Consider the following 23,189-nt stretch of genomic DNA (forward strand, 5'->3'; position numbering starts at 1 on the left):
AAGACATAATCATAAAGCTTTACGACTGTTCGATATAACTATTACATCAAACCCAAATGTCCATGAAATTGAAAACGCTTTGATTATTAAATATAATGTAATGTTCTATAACATCACAAGCACTGTCCAGCGGAAGATGTTCACGTAGGAAGATTAATGAGACACGTGAATATGATGTAAAGATGACTGCATCCATTTTTTAAAATACATTAACGTAGTAATAGTAAAACTATTTCACTTTGCGGTTCTATTAAAGGATTTACATTTAGGAGAAACCATTATGCATTCGTATTAGTCTCCAGTACAGCTGCTCAGGAACAAAGATACACATTGTTGTTTCATTACTGCACGAGCAGTGAGTGGAGGAAGCTGCTCTTGTCCCACAGTCTGATATATACACAGTCTTATCATTTAGGCATGCCGTGGTGCAGCATTCTTGAGATGTTTTGTTACCATCTACAAGCATGACAGAGATGGATATTTTCTGCGAAATGACAATAATTCCTGAAAGCTCAATAAAGATTTCTTGGAGGAGCTGTGAGCTATGAATCAGATGGTAAAGATGCTTCCATCAGCAGAGCCGCTGATGAGAATTACTGAGCAGCAGCCATTCATTTACCGATCTACTTCACCTTAGTGCAAACATACACGTCAGCTTCACAGATTGAGATCCACGACCTACACACACACATACACACACACAGTAAACACACACACATAGATTGAGTGATCACGATGGAGTGTGTGTGTGTCTATCTGAGTTTGTGGAGGCTGTAACGCGTTGTCACCGTTAACACTGATGCAGTGGCAGGGCCTTGGTGACAGGACGCTTGACCTCAAGCCTCATTGACATGCTGATTGATGGGTTTGTTGACGATCAGCACTTTAAAATCCCATGTGTATAGAGACGCTGTACATCTATGTCACGTAAGCATGATGTGTACACGCATAGGTGACTGAGTATGTGTGTGTTTTTACGAGAGGAAGTGTTCTTCTAAAATGCTGCTAGAGTTGGATGAGCCATCACCCGAGACGAGACACCACAGGCAAAAACAATGTGTTTTGGGGAAGTCTCATGGTGACATCTATTACTTAACATATTTACCCTATTCATCTGTAGTGCCCTTAGATCCCATTATGTGTAAATGTGTGTTTCTGTGGAGTGTGTGTGCGCATATGTGTGTGTGTGGTTAGTTAGATACAGTAGACTCACCAGCATCGTTCTGAGGACCGTCATCGTCAATGTATCTTGACACTCCCTGAAAAAAACAAACAAAGGGAGGCTGGTAAGCTTAGACGTGATGTGCACAGCCTCATTTTAGACAGCATTTTGTGTTAATATTCTTATGTGTGTGTGTGTGTGTGTGTGTGTGTGTGTGTGTGTGTGTGTGTGTGTGTGTGCTGCCGGTGTAGACCTGATTATTTCAGCAGCTTGTTCCGGGGTCAGGTCATCGACAGCGATGTTATTGATCTTCACGAGCTGGTCGCCAGGGACAAGCCGGCCATCTGCAGGACCACCTGGACACACAAAGTGTCCTTGTGTTATCACGCCTGAGGCTCTTCAATTGGCCTGCGTTCATACTGCTACTGGGGTTGATGAAGCATTAGCTTGTTCTAGTGATCTCCTTTCATCTCACAATGATGCATAATTTCCCACACAGCTCTCCTCACCTAACAGTCCCACCGCTCTGCATTATTAGTAATCCAGTAATAATCACTGTACACACAGTTTAGGGTATATCAAGCCCTCTGCCTCATCTAGCATTCTACCATTGCTCACATCTATCTCAGCTCAGCACCCGCAATTAACTACTGATAGGGGCTACATCTTCTCCCTGTAGGATTCGCTGCGGTAGTGAACAGACATGTGGCAGAAACTGAGCATTATTTCAGTCATCATCGTTTAGCAACTTCTTCAAATTTAATTCTCACATTAATTCATATAATCCTGGACAGGTTGAACATCTGCACCTTCCTTTTTACAAAACGTAACATGGCCCGTCCCCTCTCAGATATCGGGCTGTACAGATATGGAACCGCAAATGACACGTTATAAAGGGCTTGCTATCCTCAGGACATTTTGAAAGGAAACTGTCAGCACATTTAATTCATGACGTCTTGTTATTTCTCTTTTTCTTTTTCTGCTCTTCTTTGTGTTCTTTTATTTGTCCTTTATTGTATTTTTCTACATTATGATAGCTTTTTCTTTCTTTTTTCAACTTTTTTGTTATTGTTTGTTTTTCTCCTTAAGTAGAGGGGAGGTCTGTTGTATATACTTTTCATTTGATGCAGTCTTATGTGTGATAAAATAAAAGGAAACCCTTGTACAGTCTGTACTGTTAGAACATATGAACAATTCAAGAGAGTAGTGACCAGAAGTGACAGTAGATGTTGTCAATTGGAGATGATTTTGCACATCCTGTGCTCAACGAACACAAACACTGCTCCAAACACGTGGATGATGTCCCATATTGTGCATATTTAAAGGATAGGTTTTTTTTAATCTATGGATACTGATAGACATTCATCAGCTCTATATCAACAGCATGTTTCAGTCTGTACAACATCAGGTGACCTTCCAATTCTGAGTTATTCAATTGTGATAGAAGTACTTGATGTTACATCCAAACACAGAACAGTCAACACAGACGCAGGTGACACCGATCGCTCTGAAGATCTTTTAAATAAAGGATTCATGTTTCACTGTCGAGATGCTGCAGCACGTGTCAGAGAGACAGAGAGAGAGGGCGAACTGAGCCAAGGCTTAGTGGGGCCACTGGAGACATGAGCAATGTTTGTGTGAGTGTGTGAGTGTGTGAGTGTGTGAGTGTGTGAGTGTGTGAGTGTGTGTGTGGAACAGGCAGAAGCAGATGGTGACAGCAGACTTGAGCCAGACAGGCCAAGGCGAGGTAATCTGCCCATGGACCTCAGGGGATTCAGATCCTTGTGTCTCTGCAGCTCAGTAGCAAACTGCACTTCAGAGTATAAATATAGGCCGAGTATATTATATCTATGTATAATGTTTAATTTCATTGCTTATTTTTGTATTTTCAGCAGTTACAGTTTTAGCATGCACTAATGCTCGATGCTGGATTTAAGTTACACAGACATTTTTTAATTCAGATTTCCTTTCTGCTTTGTAGTATATAAAGTACAGCTATGGAAACCATGTCATCAGCTTTAACACGTTTATCATGCATCTCACTATGCAGCGTCATAACAAGCTAAATATATACTCTGCACTGTAACTGGTTCATTCACATTGTTGGAAGAACAGAAACACATAGTTTTTCTTTATTTAGATATATATACCTAGGTAGTTAGTAATTAATAGCAACATGCTAGGGCTATCATGATACAGGTCAATTCATATCTGGATGAAGATATACATCAAGATATAGCATGTTTTTTTGTGAATTCAATAAATAAATATTCTATATGAAATAACCACAGGGTAAAGCCTATTTTGATTACTCCTGTGTGGATTAAATACTTGAAAAATAAAAATAACCGAGTATTTTCTCATTTAATGAAGAACTTTAGTGCAAAATGTACAGTTTAGAGCGAATTTAGACTAGCGATAGAAACGATGTTGAAAAATATATCCGATAGAACTCTTTATATTGTTTTGACAATATATATATTGCCCTACTACACACATTTGGATGTATTTTGGTTGTGTATTTGGTTTTCTTTTTGCGTGAAAAACACAAAGACCATAAAGATATGATGCATTCATGTGGTGTCGGAATAGTTGGAAATATTTGTTCCCGGCTGGGAAAATTCACATGAATGCCCCTCAATGAGTGGACATCATATTACCCAGAAACATGCCGGACAAAAGTAAATGTTTGGTTGATGGTTAGAAACTTTAAATTAAATGATGTATTGCATATAAATAAGCTATCAACGTGTTGTTTAAATGCTCTGTGCAATAAACAACACATCTTCTTCACATATTCTCATCAAGTCGGAAGAACAACTTCCTAACATGGGAATGCACCAATATTACCCAAAACATATCATACAGTGCCGATAGAAAGTCATCATACCCTGTGAACATCGTTACCTTTTGTCACATTACACCCTGGAAACTATGCTGCATGTACACATTATAACCTTCATCATCAAAGCAAAAAATAATGTACAAATAAATTCTGGACACTTATTAAAAATGAATTAGTGAAATACCTGGTTTGGTCAAGTGATCAGCCCCTTAGAGAATACCGTTATAAACTTGCTCATGTGCAACCAATCAACTTCCAGATCAAACAGCAGGCTAACTGCCCCACACCTGACATCCATTCAAGTGATTTTGATTACTTCAGAATCAAACCAGCTGTTTCTTGAGGAGTCCACTACTAGTTGTGCATGATTCTGCAAATAATTCACCATGGTTGTAAAAGTGCTTTCAAAAGGCCTGTGGGATAAAGCTGTAGGAAGACACAAGCTAGGTCAAGGCTACAACATTCTTTGAAGGACAGGAAGGTGAATGTCCTTGAGTGGCCAAGTCAGAGCCCTGACTTGAATCTGATAGAACATCTGTGGATGGACTTGAAGAGAGCAGTCCATCGCCGCTCACCACAGAATTTGACTGAACTCGAACAATTCTGCAACAAATAATGTGCAAATATTCCCCAATCTAGGTGAGCAGAGCTAGTAGAGACATATCCAAATAGATTGATGACTGTAATTGCAGCAAAAAGTGGCTCTATGAAGTATTACATCAGGGGACTGATGACTTTCCCAACCCTGTTATTCTAGATTTTCATTATTGTATTAATTTTCAGAACTGTCGACTTGTTTTTTATTAGTTTGATGTTGTAAGGCTACATCTGTAAATAAAGCTGGAAAAAGTATATTTTTAATGGGTTTTGATTTCAGGCTTTACAGCAAATAAAGTAACTATTTCAAAGGGGTATGTTGACTTTCTATAGGCAATGTATACACTAGATGGAAACTTTCTTTTCAAATTCATTCAGATATGAAGTATTCATTAGGGATGTGCATGAGACCTCTTTATTTATAGTCATTACCTCATATGTTGTGTTGCCAATTGGCGCTTTACCCTTAAACATTTTTTACCCTTTTATTCCCTTTTCAACCCTTGACTGACAAAATAATGAGACTTAACGCTGAATACAAACAAATATCAATTTCTAAAATGGACATCTCACTATTTTGAACAGTACACGCTAACATGCAAAATATGAGGAGCACGCGGCCATTTGGATCAACACAATTTCCGTCATCTTTGAATAATTCAATATGCAAAGCACACAGGCTCGTGTGAGAACTACGATGGCCGTAAGTAACTTATGTGGTTGTGAATAGAGGAAGCCCCTTAAAAATCTTAAAACATGGCTGACCATAAGTGTCACGTCACTCTTTTCTGCAATCAATGCTCAAGCAGAGCATTATTTAACTGTTATTACACTCTTATAACATGCAATAAATTGTAAATAACTGCCAGATATAGAAAGTTCCAGGCATTCTTGAAAAATGGGCAAAAGCACTTACTCATAGGACATTTTCTGACCTTCAAGATGGACATTTTGAGGCTTTTTAAGCTTAGGTGTTAAAGGGTTAATAGTGGCGTATATATTGACAATATCAGAATCGTGCAAAACCATGTTTCCCCATGTGACACGTCCATCTCCAGGTGCTGTGTCCTCGTAAATTATTTCAGTTGAGGACTTCCTAAGCTTGAGTAAGTAAAGCTTCCCAGGCTCACCTTCAGTTGTATGCATATCCCACCTCACCCCTAACACACCCCTTACACCCTAAACCCAATGTTACCCAACTAAGCGGAGTTGTATCCTCATGATTGTTTGCACTTTTTGTACGTCGCTTTGGACAAAAGCGTCAGCTAAATGAACTGTAATGTAATGTAAGCAGAGCAGAAAGTACATTAGGCATTAATTTCTGTTAATTAATAACTGTTCTTGCGGTACACAGCTTTGGAGGAAGTGCTGCCTGAGAGCTTCAATTAAGCAAAAAAAAAAAGTCCCTCTCCTTTTAGGAACATCAGAGCCCCAGTACGTTTCCTTTGTTAATCCCATTTTGTGTGCCAGTATGCAGCATGAGCATACAGTCTCCTGGAGTTTCCACTCTTTACAACTTGCCTTGTACACCAGCCAGAGGCCTGCAGTGGTTTGGCACAGCTCCACTTTCACATTTGCTGAGGAGACTTGCTCTATGCATAATAAGATACAATGGGGAGAATGCTCTGTTCCTGAAAGAACAGAATATATTTGATTTTAACACCCCAGGGTGGTCTTGTCAGCCTCATCACATGCAAATGTTGTAAAGTAGAGCTCTTCACAGAAGCTTACTTTAAGATATATTTAAGTGGGTTAAATACGCTCTAAGAGGAGAGTAGTAAACAAATTCCTAATGTTCTGTCTTTACAAGCAAATTGTATCTCAATTCAATTCAGTAGAATTTATTGCAACAACACTTAATAGCTGTTGTTTCAGTCGTATTCGTACAATATTCTCAAGATTATCCTGCATGTCTGTCAGTATAGCCCTAACCCACCCTTGGATGGGACAGGTCATTTAAGGACCCAGCACCTTCAAAGTGAACAGCAGCAGCTGACGAAGCAGACCAAAACAAAGCAGAACTTAGCAATGGAAACTTGCACGTAGAATGGGATCTCCATGGGTGAAGGAGCATGAGCTGGTGTTGGGGCGGATGAGAGGTACCAACCAGACAGAGCTGGGCTCACCTAAACCTGTAGTGTCAGCAAACTCCCATATACTGAATAGTACTGTATTTCTTCTACTCATTAGTTGTCCAGGCTGAGAAGTGCTGCATTGCTTTCAGGGGCAAAGGTTACTTATTTGTGTTTGGAAGAACCATGTTTGAACTCAACAAAGTTTGTACAAATGATCAAATAACCTTCAAAGTTCAGAAATCAGCATTATAACTGAACAGAACAGGAACTGGGGTGAAGAGAAGGGCTTAGCTATTTTGTCTGCACTAGTCTAAGACTTGCTTGTAATGTTGCTTTGCGTTGTCCCTCTTCTAGGTTTGCATTTCACAATAAGCATCTTACCTGGGGTGACCTCGTGCACCAGGATGGGGGTCTGGGAGGACAGAGTGAGGCCATGAGAGTTGAGGTCCGGGTCCCGTTGGATCTGAAGGATGAAGCGGAAGGGGTAATTCCTCTGATCCGAGCCACTGCACTCTGCTGACTTCCCATCCACTGCAACCCGGTCTCTGGAGGGGAGTAGGTGGACATAAATTAAAAAGGAAATATAACCTATTCAGAATCTTCCCTTGATTGGCTATTGATATTATGTATTTGCATTTCTACTCTGGCAGTTTGATGAGTTCTGTGGTAAACAACTTCATATTTGTGTATATTAGACAATATATAATTGGTGGGTCACTAATGTGGATTTCCTATAATCTCCATATTTTCACACAGGCCTCTTCTTCAGTCAACAGACATAAAGGTCAGATGAAGTGGAGAATCTAACTAGTGAGTTTGAATAAGACAACAGAGGTTTACCTGCTCAGAGAGTGAGATCTGCTGCCTAGGTCTCGAGACCTTCTCAGCCATCGTCCCACCACCTGCTCCACCCGGCTGGTTCTACGGGACGGGGAGCGGCTCCTGTCCTGCACCTCCATTTACCTACCAGGGGGAAAAGGTCAAGGGAGTTATACAGCAATGTAATGAAACATTCAGGGCATGAATCCAACCCGGAAATATAAGGCTATACAATCCAACTCCATCAGCTCAGGTTAATCACAGGAGTAACAATAGCTTGCAAAATGCAGCGCTTCAGAGACACAGCACACACACATTTGGCCTGGCAGTGGGACTTCTGTGTATTTTAATGGGGTGAGGCCAACAATGATGTCATTTCATGCAGCCTAATAGGCTCTTCACCCAATTTATGGGACAATTGCCTGTTGCATTCAAGCCTCAGTAGACATCAATATCAATAATTCCTAATCAACAATAACGACCGTGTCTCCTTTAAATGGGTCCCTGTTGTGTTTACTGTGAGGCAGGTGGTCGTCATAAATGATTGTCGACAGGCTGTGGCAGTTGGTGAGCTGGATGTTATAGACATGGGTCGCTTCTGGTGTCCGTGGGGGTTAGAATAATACATGGACCTGGAGTTGTGAGTTAATGGGTCTTTGTGGAACCTTGCAATATGCTACGTAATCCCATATAAGTGAACACGCACACACGCACGCACGCACGCACACACTAATAATTATTTTCTTTATTAAACGATTCATCGTTTTGTCTATAAGATGTTGGTGAATAGTATTAAGAGATCATTATAATATTACTGTATATAAAATAAATAGAATTTCAGAGGCGACATATTCAAACAGCCAACAGTCAAAACCCCAAATATATACCCAAATATATTAAATTCACATATAAATATATATATATATATATATATATATATAAATATATATATATATATATATATATAAATATATATATATATATATATTTATATATCCATCCATATCCACATCGTCTACCGCTTATCCGGGATCGGGTCGCGGGGGCAGCAGCTCCAGTAAGGAACCCCAATCTTCCCTTCTCCGGGCCACATCCTCCAGCTCCGACTGGGGGATCCTGAGGCGTTCCCAGGCCAGTGAGGAGATATAATCTCTCCACCGAGTCCTGGGTCTTCCCCGGGGTCTCCTCCCAGCTGGACGTGCCTGGAACACCTCCCTAGGGAGGCGCCCAGGTGGCATCCTTACTAGATGCCCGAACCACCTCAACTGGCTCCTTTCAACGTAAAGGAGCCGAGGTACTTGAACGCCTTCACTTGGGGTAAAGGCTGATTCCCTACTCAGAGTAGGCAATCCACCGGTTTCCTGCTGAGAGCCATGGCCTCAGATTTTGAGGTACTGATCCTCATCCCAACCGCTTCACACTCCGAGTCTCTCACGGATGGCTGAGCTTCTCACCCTATCTCTAAGGGAGACGCCAGCCACCCGTCTGAGAAAACCCATTTCGGCCGCTTGTACCCGCTATCTCGTTCTTTCGGTCATGACCCAGCCTTCATGACCATAGGTGAGGGTAGGAACGAAGATCGACCGGTATATTGAGAGCTTTGCCTTCTGGCTCAGCTCTCTTTTCGTCACAACGGTAAAGTGACTGATATATATATATAAATATATATTTATATATATATTTATATATATATATATATATATATATATATATATATATATATATATATATATAAATATATATATATATATATATAAATATATATATATATATATATATATATAAATATATATATATATATATATATATATATATATATACAATCATATATGGCAAAGAAAGACATCAAATTCTCACATTTAAGAAAACCAACAGATTTGGCATTTTTGTTTAAAAAATTACTGAAATTATGAATTAATGATCAAAAAAGTAAAATCATTTTCAATCTGATTAATAGATTTATCATTTCAGCTCTAGTTGCATTTAAACTACATTGGGTGTTCACATGTGCAAACAGTCTATGTTCTGTGCGGTCATATATTTTGGGATGCATGCGGAAAGTTCATGCAGACCCTTGCAAAAATTGGCAGATGACAAAATGTGTCTACATTTAAAAAACTGCTCTAAACACCGTTTAAACCAACAGATACTAGCAGCCTAACAAATCTCACAAAAGTCCTCTCTGATAATAAATCCTGGATGTCCCAAAATGTCTTTAAAATGAATGATGAGTCATTTTGTTTGGTCCCCCAAATTTTGGCGATCTGAAAAATAATATTAAGCAGGCTTCTAGGAATTTAGGGTTATATTTGATGCTAACCTCTGTTACAATGATCAAGTCAAAAATGTTGTGAAGTTATGTTTCTTCTAGCTCAAAATAATCTATCTAATTATCTATTCTCAGCCTGATAATTGCGGCGCACTATACCCTCCATTGTCTCTAGTTGTCACAAAACGCTGCTGCTCGACTCATTAGCGGGACAAAGCATGTTCACATCACCCCTGTGCTTGCCTCCCTGCGCTGACTCCCTGTTAGTTTTCAAATTGATTTAAAAATGTTATTGCTCAAGGCCTTGCTCCTAAATATATCTGATTTATTGACCTGGTGTGTGCACTCTCAACCATTAAGATATGTGAAGCAGCCCTGCTGGTAACTCCCAGCTCATGGATTGGGACAAAGGCGGATCGGGCTTCTGTTTTTAGAACCCTTCACACTATGGACCTCTCTGCCGACTGAACTGAGACACACTAAGTCCCTACCTTCTTTTAAATCTCTTCTTGAAAGGTTTCTATTTGTTAAAGGTTTTTATGTATACTGTTTTTATTCCTATTTAGTTGATTAGTTGACTTATTTAAGATGCAGGTGAAGTTAAACTTTATTAGGAGCAGAATGCAAAAAAGTAAAAACAAATATGCAGTCCCCGCAACACACACACACACACACACACACACACACACACACACACACACACACACACACACACACACACACACACACACACACACACACACACACACACACACACACACACACACGTACACATATATAGAGATTGCTATATGATCATAATCAGCAAATAAATATAAGTATATTTCACCGTACCAGTAATACACACAGCCCTCACCAGCATACTATGAATCCTGAGATTTATTTCTGATGGAACTTGCAAAACTTAGCTTTTCTTATTTTCCTTTGCAGGATCCTTCCTTCGCCCCGGCGGCTTAGTTAGAAGCTGTTGAGTAGAGGGTGAGGAGGGTCACTGAGGATACTCTCCACTTTACTCAGACCTTTACACATCTGACCAACGGACATCTGGTCTCACCCAATGACCCTACTCGCCATGCTGATAATGCTCTGCAACACGTCTTGATCTTGGTTGTGCATGTTACCGAACACCCATATCAGGCCACAGGACAGGATGCTCTGCAGCACCGCTTTGTAAAACAGGTGAAGACATAGCAATCACAACTAGACAATTTCCGTAGAAAGAACATTCACTGTTTCAGTTGTTGTTGTTTTTTTTCATTCAATTTATTGTCTTTACTTCCTCTGTGCTTATCTCCTTCGGCTTTATTCTCATTTTGTCTCCGTGGTCTGGTTTTTATTTATTTTAGTAAAGCACTTTGTAACATTGTTCAGAGAAGTGCTATGTTATTAAAGTTTATTAAATATAATTTGACATGTAAATGTGTCTTTCATGGTAAGGATCACTCACACAAAACAGCTGTTTGCTCTTGGTTTACTGTTGATCAGCTGTTATGGTTTTGCTTCGTGAACTAACATTGGCTCCTCAAAAGGTCGAAACATTAGCAATACAAGTATTTTCTCTCAAAGTCTTCCTCACTCACCACACACACACACACACACACACACACACACACACACACACACACACACACACACACACACACACAGGCAGTCAGACAACGACTTGATAGTTAGCGTTACCTAATACCTCCTTCACATCATCAAAGGCTGAATTAATCAGACTGTGACTGGGAAACAGATACGCATGTTCTTGTGAGCGTTCATGTAATCACCTTACTCTGTATGACAGATGGAAAAGCATATAAGCAGTGAAGGACAAAGTGAACGGATGAATGAATGAACGAATCTCTACAAACAGATCTTTGCAAATGAATGCGATATGCAGGAGATTTTTTTGTAGTCAGAGTAGGATCGACCAATCACATTTGAGCAGGCTTTGGTTGAATGTAGGTTAACAGTCTGAGTGGAGAGCAGAAGAGGCAGAATACACTGGCCGAAATACAATCTCAGCACCCATCGGCTATCGTATTACAATGATTTCACTTTTTATTAGCTTGCAAACTCTCTACTTGTCAATCAATCCGGTCGTAGACGTCGTCTCTCCACTCCAACTACAGTGGAGTCTTAGCCTGGATATCAGTTATCCAAATATCTGCTGGCTAATACAGAAACAGAAATATTGGCCGTTGCCCTCAGAGGCTAATATCGTCTTCAGACCGATAGCCGATGGGTTCCGTTAATGTGAATGAATAATTTGCAATTAATCAATGGTCAAAAGGGATGGATGAGTGAATGGATGGAAGGATGATAGATGGAGGCAGATTATTGAATGATGATGGGCATTAGCACAATCCATTCGAGAAAACAAGAGGGAGGGAAGGGAAGGTGAGGTGGAGAGGAGAGGAGAAGGGGTGTTCGGTGTCTGAAGACAGAATAGAAAAGCAATGTGTCATCGGGTACAGTAGGATGTGACAGGAGCAGAAAGCTGGAGGAAAGGAGCAGAGAAAACATAGAAGTGTGATAGAAGGAGAGCGAGGAGGAAGGCTTAGTGATGAAAGTGTTGAGTGACACACAGACAACAATGTCTCCTGGGGGATCTTGAGTCATAAGCCCATTATCCATCCATCTGTCTGTGAATACCCCTCTGCTGCCTCTCTCTCTCTCTTTTCATCGTATCTGCCCCGCACTTATATCTCTTCCATAGCTTCCTGTTTGCTTCGCCCACAGTATCTCTCTTCTCAGGTTACAGATACACAATGCAGGAGTGTTCTTAGGTTTGTTCGGGTGAGAGTAATAGCTCGCACACCAGGAGGGTGATCTCCCATGGATATGGATATGGAAATGGATACACATGTAAAGAAACGTTAAAAAACTCAAAGCTCAGAAATTTCCAGAGGAGTTACGTCATTTTAAAAGTAAATCATCAGGGATGGATCGCAGCCACATGTCTGTGCATTTCTAATGTCGAACACTGGGACAAAACCTTCATACACATCTAATCCCATAAACATGTTTCCCTTCTCAAGTGGCTTTGATCGACTGTACTGATGAAGCACAAGCCCAGAGGTCCAGTGATCCAATCCACTCTGGTAAAAATGTGTTGAGACGACACAGCAATTCCCGTTTTGCAACCACAGCGTTCAAGATAAGAGACCAAGACAGGAAATGTCGGCAGATTTTTTTAAAAAGGTGTAACATTAGAGGCTGCTGGGAATATTATACTGCACTTCCCTCTCATATCAGTCACTGCATTTCTCAGCCTTTACACTTTTCGTAAATATTCTTGGTGCATCCATTGCTGACACAAACTATTGGTTTCTCATAGTGGAAATAATTTTCTCCTCTTGCAGTCATTGTTATCATATACAGATTGAGGAGTCATGAGACTTGACTGGGAGGTTTCTAGGTTGAACTCTGGGACTGACAATTAGGTGGCTTTCACACCTGAAGTTCAGTTCAGTCACTTATTACAAATAAACCAAGTTACAAGTAGTGGTGGAATGTAACTAAGTGCATTTACTCAAGTGTTGTACTTACTGACTTTACTTGAGTATTTGCTTTACATTTATGTGACATTTAAATGTAAATTGAAGATTTTATGAAACATATAACAAGTTTTAAAAATATGATGTTTTGTTATAAATGAACAGCATGTAGAACGGCTTACAAGATGACTTGATAAGTCAATTAAATGGCAACTATTTTAATCTTTTGAGTCATTTTTCATAAAATAAAACATTTCATGGTTCCACCTTTATAAAAGGTAAGGAATTAGTTTTGTTTTTTAAAATTATTTCTACATACATTTTTACGTATAATTCTGAGGTTTAGGCTTCTGGTTGGACAAAACTAACATTTTAAAAGTGTCACTATTTGCAAAAGTTTTACTAACAAACCATCAATCGAATTGATCGCTCAAGAAAATAATCAGCAGATACATAATGAAAATAACTATTAATAGTTCCAAATGAGCTCCACCTCAACCAACTACAACAGTAAACATTTTACATTAATGCAAGAGTGACAATAGTTTAATGATATAATATATAATAATGAGTTGTTGGGAAAATGTTTCTGCATTGAGAACTATTACCTTTAATACTTTAAGTACATTTTCCTGTATATACTTCCAGGCTATTACTTAAGTAACATTCTCAATGCAGGACTTTTACTTGTAACAGAGTATTTTCACAGTGTGGTATTAGTACTTCTACTTAAGTAAATGATCAGAATACTTCCGCCACCACCGCAAACATGCCACTGACGAGCCGTGCTGGACTGAAGAGCCCCGTGTGCATCCGTTTATCGTCTCTGGTGGTCACAGAGAGCCAACATTATTAGTCTGCAACTGGACCTCATGTGATAAATAATGACGCACAGCTAGAAACAAGACATCGTGTCCAGTAATATTGGGAGGGGACAGTTGTTTTCTGATTGCCGCCTCACACAGTAGCAACCTGATTGAACTCCTGTTCACTGTCTGATGTTCTGGGCATCTGCCCCATTCAACACATTGATCATGTACATTTACTATCATTTGGCTTTTGAATTCATACAAAACATTTACAGTTTAGGTGTGAAAGCAACCTTAGCTCCTAACACTACCATCGTGCAACATCTGCACAGTTGTACTGTGTGTTGGTTCGACTCCGAAAGTGTTATAATTGACTAACAAAGAGTCCGTCCTTTGCGGAAACACACTTGTTCCCTTTGCCCAGAGCTGGACGAGTAAATGTACACCCTGTGTGTCCCGTACAGAGACAAGTACAGTAAAACTGAACAAAGAGTAAAGAGCTACCGATATGTGTTGCATGTAATTCTTTATTATTCTTGGCATAATTATAAAAGATACATATATATATATATATATATATATATATACATATATATATATAGACTATGTGGTCCTCAACCTCCCCGTCAACTCAACCAGTGTAACAAAGAAGGGTCTTTGTTCCCATGCTTGGTTTGAAAAGAACTAAAACCAAGGCATGTGTGAGGGTCCTGAGCCCAGGTTTAAGGTGTGGGTAAATAAATGGAGGTATTCCTTGACAAACAGACATTCAATCATCGGCCCAACACTTCCATGAAGCCTCTACAGCTACAGCGTGTGCTGCCAGGTCCTTGCACTTCCTAGTGATTTAGATGTTGTTCCTGGCAGAGATACAATAGAGCGACACACTGGCAACCCCAGTGTGGGACAGGTGTACTGAATCAGCTCTAAGATTTCAGTCTACATCCATCCCTTTCAGTTCTATATTTTTCATTTCTTAAAACAAATGAAATGGTACAATGTGAATACATTGTGTCTTTAAGAGATGCGCTCGCTGCTTCAGGTATATTTACTGTAGGCTTATAAAGGATCTCCATCTTATTTCCCTGGAGGAATAAAAGTTCCTTTTTACACAGATCCCTCCTTGGATTTCATCTACAGTCTGTTGTTCTTTTCCCTCATTTGTGCGTCCCCCTCCCTGTCTTTGAGATTATTAGATTATTGTTTAACTGTGGGAGGAATCACATCTGTTCATCTGTGCTTCTAACACAACTGCAACCATGGAGTTTAAAGAAAACCTCCACCCTCAGAGAATTGCACATCATCTCTAATATCACTTCATACCGTTTATCCAAACACTTGTTTTTTTACATCATCCCTTTCCGACATAATCAATTTGGTAATGAAAGGCGGACATTTGTATAGATTCAATTAAATCTATTTTAGATGTGAATGACCAAGACAACCTCCACAGAGCAGGCATGTTCAAGGGTGTGTTATTGACTGCACACCCACACCATTGGGACAGGTCCAACATACTCAAGATCTTTGCAGTACAATTCAACATTTTTCACATACTTCATTTGAATTGGAAAATACAATGATTCACCCAATAACCACATGTGCAGTTATAAACAATCAAGAGTAAAAATACAATTGTGGTTGTGTGCTTTATTAGACCTGAGACAGTGAGAAACAAAAGTCTGCTCTGAATTGTTTTCTCTCCTGTGTTCATGATTTAAAAAACAGTTCTGCTCATGATGTCATGTCCAGGGTCAGAGGAGGCGCTGAGCTCTTCCATCCTGACAAGAGAGCTCAAGCTGATGCTCTTATTTGTAATAACTCTCTGATCAGTCCTTCATGCATTTAACACAGACATATTTAAAAAGCATGCATGTGCAAACTAACTTGCTTCAGACCAGACTGGATACAACCAGTTGGGGATTATCAAACTAACTAACTAACTTTGCTTTTCTGCTTGTACGGTGAGTTTTTCCTCACCGGATTGTGACCAACGCAGCTTTTTGCATCTTCTTTTCCAATCAATATAAACTTTCTGAGTCCTAATATCATCTCACAGATGGTCTTTTTAAGATGCATTTTTCCTTTAATGCTGAGGATGGGGATGGGCAAGGTAAGCACTGCTGCAGAGAGAACACACGCACACGCACACGCACACGCACACGCACACGCACACGCACACGCACACGCCCTGCACTTACTGTATACATTATCCCCACTGCCCACACTTAAGATCTCTGTTGTACACTCATTCATTTACTTTGTAAAACTGTCATCTCCCTCTATCCATATTCCTCTCTGTACAGAAAGTCTTTGCATTTCACACGTACTGAAAGTGCAGGGAAGATTTTCATCACCTGCTTTTTCTATGAAGCGAAGTAAGCAGGTGGATTGAGGTGAAAAACTATGTAGTGAAATAAAAAATAAAAGGTGTCCATTGGAATAAAGTGATTCAAGATATTAAATGAGTTAGTCTTTTTTTTTTATGAATATAACTTGTACATGCGTGCCTCCCTGTGAAAATGTTGTTCTTAAAGGCTAAACACCAACACATATGGATTGAGTTGAATCAAGTTGGAAACAGCCACCACTGAAATCTACAAATAGTATAATGCTTATAAAATGAGTGTGGCCTAATTTATATCTGCAATTGTGCAGAAATACCTGCTTAAAACACAATAGATAGACATAAACAAAAATGAAAAAGCTGCGCAGCATTCAAGTGTTGATTTAGAATTTGAATGTCAACGTTATGAATGAAGCTTCAAAGATTTCTAACTTTCTTACAGTATATATATAAAGAGGAAGACAGAGAGAGATTATAGCAAAAAACTCATAACAGGAGTTGCACAATTGATTATCCTTCTGTTTGTGTGGACACGTGAGGACCACAAATATCGTGTTGAACGATAATCTGGTCATAAATCCAGCCTGAACCTAATGTCACAAATCCTGGTCTCCGGTGTCAAAGTCTTGTCTTGCTCTTTATATAATCATCCATTCACCCAGACATGGTAGGGATGACTTCTCTGTCGTATACGTAACCTACGTCATACTGCCGGAATTAACAAATGCTGCCAGTGAACATAACACTTCCAGCAATAAGTACGTTTCCTACAAAGTGTATTTCCCTGATCAAACTAGTGGTACAGTATATAAACATGCATTATTTTGTAGGATGCATGGCTACATGTATTACTCGCAATTTGATGCACAACTTTTGCATAATGCTCTGAATGCACACACACACATATATACACACAGAGCGGGCAAATGGGATTACAGAGTGTGTCCGCAGGGAGTTTGTGCGTCACTCCCGCTGAGCCAGATTACACTGAGCTCACCTCCACCTCAAAGGTCTGTTCAGGGTAACAGTCTGGCTTAAACTGTAACATAGACACTGTCTGTGGTTCGCCACTTCCCTCTCACGCTCTGTTTGTCTCATTCTCTCCTTATCCCATACTCTCTTAATCCTTTAAGCTTTCTTTTTGTGTACACATACAAAAAAAGTCTGTGTCACATTTGTATTTACAGACTCACCTGCTCTCTGCCCTGTGTATCAGGGCTCCATGAAGCCGCCAGTTACAGTCCCGCTCTGCTTTCTCTCCGTCCATCGTTCTGCTGAAGAGGACCAGCGTGACGTGTCTTCATCTCCTGAGGGCAAACACAGCGTCAGAATTAAGAGTATGCTGCCAGATACTTCAGATGGTTGTAGTCACAGTCAGAATCATTTCGCATGTTTCACAATAGTCAGATTGATGGATGGTACAGACAGATGTGGGAGTATCACTATTATTAATGTACGAGAGCTGTACGGGATGTCATTTTTGTTTTACAATCAAAGCTTCTTTCGAGGTTTTCGATTGAAGCTTCGAATGTCTTTATATTGTATGACGTCGTCACCCTAAAACAATTATCAGTAACATGTGGTGCTGTTAGAGTGCTGCTATACTGCCCCGTTAATACAGGTACGTGACTCCCTTTGTGTGCGGCAAGCAAGGAACATGTTGTTTTTTTAAAGGCTGAGTGAAACTAATTGGATTGAAGCAAAAATATTTCATTAAATCAAAAATATGTACATTTTGAAAATGATTACATCTATCTTTTTCAATAAATTAAACCATTGGACTGTTTTTGTACTTTACAAAGCTCTGGAGTTATTGGAAATGTTTGGATCACACAAGTTGGTAACAATCCTACGCAGCCACAACTGGAATATAATTCTACTAATAGTATAATACTAATAATATCCTAATCTTGATCTGCAACTGTGCACAAACACACACTTTACACACAATGAATAGACATGCACACAAGAACAAAATGTTGATTTAGAATTTGAATGTCAACGTTATGAATGAAGCATTGAAGCTTCAAGCTAGGGGTGTACCAGATGTACCGGTATTGACGATAATTGTGACGTTTAAAAAATGACATAGATATCCTGGTAATAATACACATATGATAATATCGTGGAGATATAGATACAGATACTTTCTCTCCACCTCCCTACACCCCACATTTTGAGCGAAATGCATTTGCCGAAAAAGAGATAAAAAGGACAATAAACAAAGTTCAAGATGAACTTGATTGATAGCAGTATTTATTTATTTAAAATGTTCTATAGATATCGCGATAATATTGTTATTGTGAATTATTTTGGCCACTTAATAGTGTAGTAAAAAAAACACTCACTGCTTCATGCACCACACGTGACTTTCATTTAAAAGAAACGAAAAGCTGTAAGGAGGACAGTGAACCCTCTTAATTCTTATATGCTAATCATCTCAGTCACAGGGAGGGAGAGAAAAGAGAGTGTGAGGCAGCAAAGAGAGGGAAAGGAGAAGGGGTGAGAGGAGGAAGCACTGAGGAAGATGATGAAAAATGAGTAAAGGGAAGAGAGGCAAAGCTGTGAAAAGAGAGGAACTTTGTCATCAGAGTGTTTGATGGACATACACACATGACGGCAGAAAGAAAGGCTGGAACAAAGGAAATGAAGGAGGGAAGAAAAGAGGGATGACAGTAAAGTGAATCGATGGAGGAATACAGAGAGACAGACGGGGCGAAAAAGACAGCATGGCTCCGTCACCGCAGGATGGGCCTGCCTGGGCTTGTGCTGTTTGTGGAGTCCCACTTGCCCCTGCTCTGCTCCAAACACCATCCATATTTAATGAGGCCCTTACAAAGCCCTGGGAAAAAGAGATGCTGGGAACTCTCCCCCCTTACCCCATCCCTCCCACTGAAAATCTCCCCCCTCAGTACTTTTCTCTTTCATAATTCTCTCTTCTCTCACTCTTTTCTTTTCTTTTCTGAACATCTCTCTTTTTGATCACTCTTTAGTTATTTTTAAAGATGGATTGTTTGTGCAGCTCCTCCGTGTCTTAAACTCCTTCCAAAGTACTACAAGGTGTTAAGCAAGCACACAGCTGATAGCTCAGCGTGCGGTTGCCAATGGAGTGATCATTTTAGTCCTGTGCATTCAACAGAAAGACTGCTTGAAAACAGAGCTGGGCAGAATCAGCTGTGTTCTCTCAGCGATAACGTAACAGCATGCACGTGTGCTGCCGTTCTCTTTTTCTCTCTTGTACCCACTCGCATTCAAAAACAAATTGAGGCACATGTTCTTTGTGATTGTGTACTGTTGTATGTATGTGTCTATGTGCAACCATGTGTTTGATTTTATGAGTGTATGTATGTTTCTATTATGTGAGTGAGTGGTTGGTGTGTGTGTGTGTTAGTCAGAGTGCTGCCTGCATCAATAATGTATCTAGATAATGCAGCCGCTTCACTCTACCAGGAACAACTAACAGGCATACCGAAGTAAAGAGGAAGACAGAGAATGAGGGGGAAAGACAGAGAGAAAGAGAAACTCATGAGGTTGCAGAGAGGAAAGATGAGAAAGGGGAAATATCAGCGATTCAGAAAAGGAGCAGGAATGTGAAGGTAGGACGAGAGGAGTGGAGAAACCTAAAGGACAATAACGAGCATACGTGTGTCACACCTAGGTGTCAAAGGCAGGTCCAATGGGACTGTGATTTCTAATACAATCTTCTTACTGATCTCCAGTCAGTACCAGTGCTGTAACAAATCACACAAACTGAAGTGCACACTGATTATGGCTCTACCACTCTAAAACATATATAAATAACTCAAGGCCTCGTTGTAAATATGTTGTTAACCGTTCCTGCTTCATTATTCATGGCCAAACTGAAACCTACACTGTACATTTACTACAAGTTACTTGACCACTTTACTACTAATTTCTTCTGTGCTCCGATCGCCAACAGCTGTCTGCTCTGATCCAACTCAATCTCTCCCTCTAGAACACACACGGTCTCAAAAAAAACTTCAATTACTCTTATTTCATCTGATTTTACTCTTCAAGTTCTATTACAAAATCAGCTAAAAGTGATCTGCTCAGCTGAAAATGAATGACAAGTAGATTAAAGGCACCCACACAGGTCTTTTCAATGACCCTGGCTGATTAGAGCTCAAGTCCATTGTAAGTTGGACAGAGCTACACTAGTGTTGTATGTGTGAAGGAGCTTTAAGGAGCTCCAGATAAAAACAAGAAGAAACTTTAAATGTCACATACATTGCCCAGAGTTAATGCATCTTCTGTAAACTGACCACACCACTATAATGTAACTATAATGTTATAACTCAGCTTTGTGACTGCTTCAGGATATATGCTTCCTCTGCTCAAGACTGGTCTTGACATTTCCCAGCTGATCATTCCCTCTTGAAGGTCAGCCTTTAACCACACTCTCAATAATACTCAACACATAAACACAGGAGTCTCCCAGATAATTGAATATTATAAAGTTAGGTTATGTTTTAAACTGCTTTTACAGAAATTATGTTTGGTACGTATGGAATAATACAGTATCCACAAGCTGTACTGGCTGCTAAGAAGAAGATGTCAGTAGAGCCACAAATACACACACGCACACACACACACACACACACACACACACGCACACTGACCTAATGACCCAATGACCTTTTCAGGTAACTGCCTATAATTGACACAGACAGTGTTTGGCTGACATAAACATGTTGTCTTCATTAAAGTTATTTCACTTAAAAGGTGCAATGTGTAAGATATGGCAGCATTTAAACAGCACTCTGGCCTCGTCCTAACAGCCATCGGGAGGCTGTTTTGCAGAGCGACAGAACTAAAATATAAACATAGGATAACATAGTTGGCTTTTTAATAACTTTGATGAACGCAGTAGTAGAGGTGATAAGCTGCCCCCTATTTATTTGGAGCAGGAACACTTTGAATCTTTAAAGGGACAGTTCACCCCAAAATCAAAAATGCATATTCTTCATTTTACCCGTAGAGCTATTTATCAATGTAGATTATTTTGGTGTGAGTTGGTGAGTGTTGGAGATATCAGCTGTAGAGATGTCTGCCTTGTCTCCAATATATGGAACTAAATGGCAGTCTGCTTGTGTTACTCAAATAAAATAAAAACTCCACACCAATGTCTCTTTCCAGAAATCCTGACCCGGTTTCTCAAGATAATTCACAGAACCTTGTTGTGAGCAGTTTAGGTAGTACTATTTTCTTCTTCTGTGTCTACTCATTGCACGTTGAACACCACAAACCAGGTGCCATCTAGTTCCATGCCATTACCGTCAAACTGCATTTAATAGCCTGGCTTTTATTTCACTCAATGCTGGCGTACATTTGAGACAGGCGTTTTTATAGGGCAGGACTTTAATTGCTTAACTCTTAATTGAAATACTATCAAATTGTTTCTTTAAACCATTATGAATATTATGCATATACAAATTAGGCTATGGAATAACATATCAATTACAAATATTTCATTTGATCTAACTCCCAGACAGTTAGCGGCGCTCGTTTACAGCACTCGGAATATACCAAGACAACACCCCTTTTTATCCTCTTAAAACTCAACTGCTCGTCAGTGACAAGCCTATTGGGCCTCCTGAAAAAGATAAGGGGTGAAAACTAAACAGAGAAGGATGGGGACACTTTTATTTTGAAGCCAGCAAGGTGACAAAAACAAGCATACCAAACAACACGGTGCAGGAAAAAGAGAAATATAGTTTATGTCATTTAAAGTGGAACAGACAGAGAGATCTACTTCTTTAGGACTATAAATAAGTCATCACTTTTTCCAATGTCTCCAACACTTTTTTCTAAACGGTGCCAGACAGAGTGAAGGCTTAGATGATATGTTGCGTTCTTTCATTAGTTGATTCATATTTCTTTCCAATGTATAATGTATAGTGTTTAGTCTGAGGGAGCAGAAGTTTGGCATTGATTCAGAGAACACATTTATCTTCAATCCCCAATCAGTCAATAAGGTAAATGGGTGTTTACGGCAAATGAAAATAGGATACGAGGTAACCCTTTTCAAACCCTGTTTCTATTTATTCAATTCACAAATGCCTTTAAGGACTGATTAAATGCAACAGCTTTAGTTCAATATTCTCCATTTAGATCCATTCTGTTAGTGAGATATCCCTCTACTAAAGCTGAGAGAGAGGGAGGAGAGGAGAAGCATCAAGTGGGCAATTTGAATGGGTCTGCTAACTTAAGATCATTAATGAGGGCAATGATTTTACTATATTGGCTTATTTTGGTAGCTTTGTCTTCTGACCAATGCACAGCTATAGCTACAGCCCGTTCCATCGGGGAACTGAAGCCATTGCTCTCTTCAAAACCAGCAGACTGCTTTGACAAAAACTGGATTTTTACCTCGCAGAACACGGACGTTGCTGGTCTACTGCTGCTTGGATGAGTTAGTTTGTTTGTGTAATTGTGTGATTTTGGTGAATCCGAACTAACCGTATAAAACACCAAAGTCACACAATACCACAAACTAACCGATGGAGGCAGGGGTAGACCAGCAACGTCCGTGTTCTGCGGGGTAAAATAGTCCAATAGGAACTCATGGATAGCCTCTGAAAGCGCTTAGAACTATTTCTGCTGTTGTCGGAAACCTATTTAATCAGGAGTTTCAGACTGAAGCCAAATTGGCTGAAAGTGCTGTCTATATGGCAAAGGAGATTAGGGTTGACCTAAAACCTTTTAGACCTCATTAGAGGAGTTCCTCCTAGCCTATTAGGTTCTTATTCACCATTATGCT

General features: G+C 39.8%; 1 protein-coding gene across 2 annotated transcripts in view; it reads right to left on the minus strand.

The window, feature by feature from the left end:
• frmpd1a (FERM and PDZ domain containing 1a) overlaps window positions 1–23,189 on the minus strand; it is a 41,316-nt gene that overhangs the window by 14,906 nt on the left and 3,221 nt on the right. For both annotated transcript variants that reach the window (XM_029439541.1, XM_029439534.1), the window contains exons 2-6: window positions 17,602–17,715; window positions 7,520–7,642; window positions 7,061–7,224; window positions 1,416–1,518; window positions 1,214–1,259 (exon numbers count right to left, since the gene is read on the minus strand). In XM_029439541.1, the coding sequence (XP_029295401.1) occupies window positions 1,214–1,259; window positions 1,416–1,518; window positions 7,061–7,224; window positions 7,520–7,638 (432 nt within the window). In that variant the 5' untranslated portion in view covers window positions 7,639–7,642; window positions 17,602–17,715. The remainder of the gene's footprint in view (window positions 1–1,213; window positions 1,260–1,415; window positions 1,519–7,060; window positions 7,225–7,519; window positions 7,643–17,601; window positions 17,716–23,189) is intronic.

This window comes from Cottoperca gobio, chromosome 1, assembly GCF_900634415.1.
Source record: "Cottoperca gobio chromosome 1, fCotGob3.1, whole genome shotgun sequence".
Taxonomy (NCBI): domain Eukaryota; kingdom Metazoa; phylum Chordata; class Actinopteri; order Perciformes; family Bovichtidae; genus Cottoperca; species Cottoperca gobio.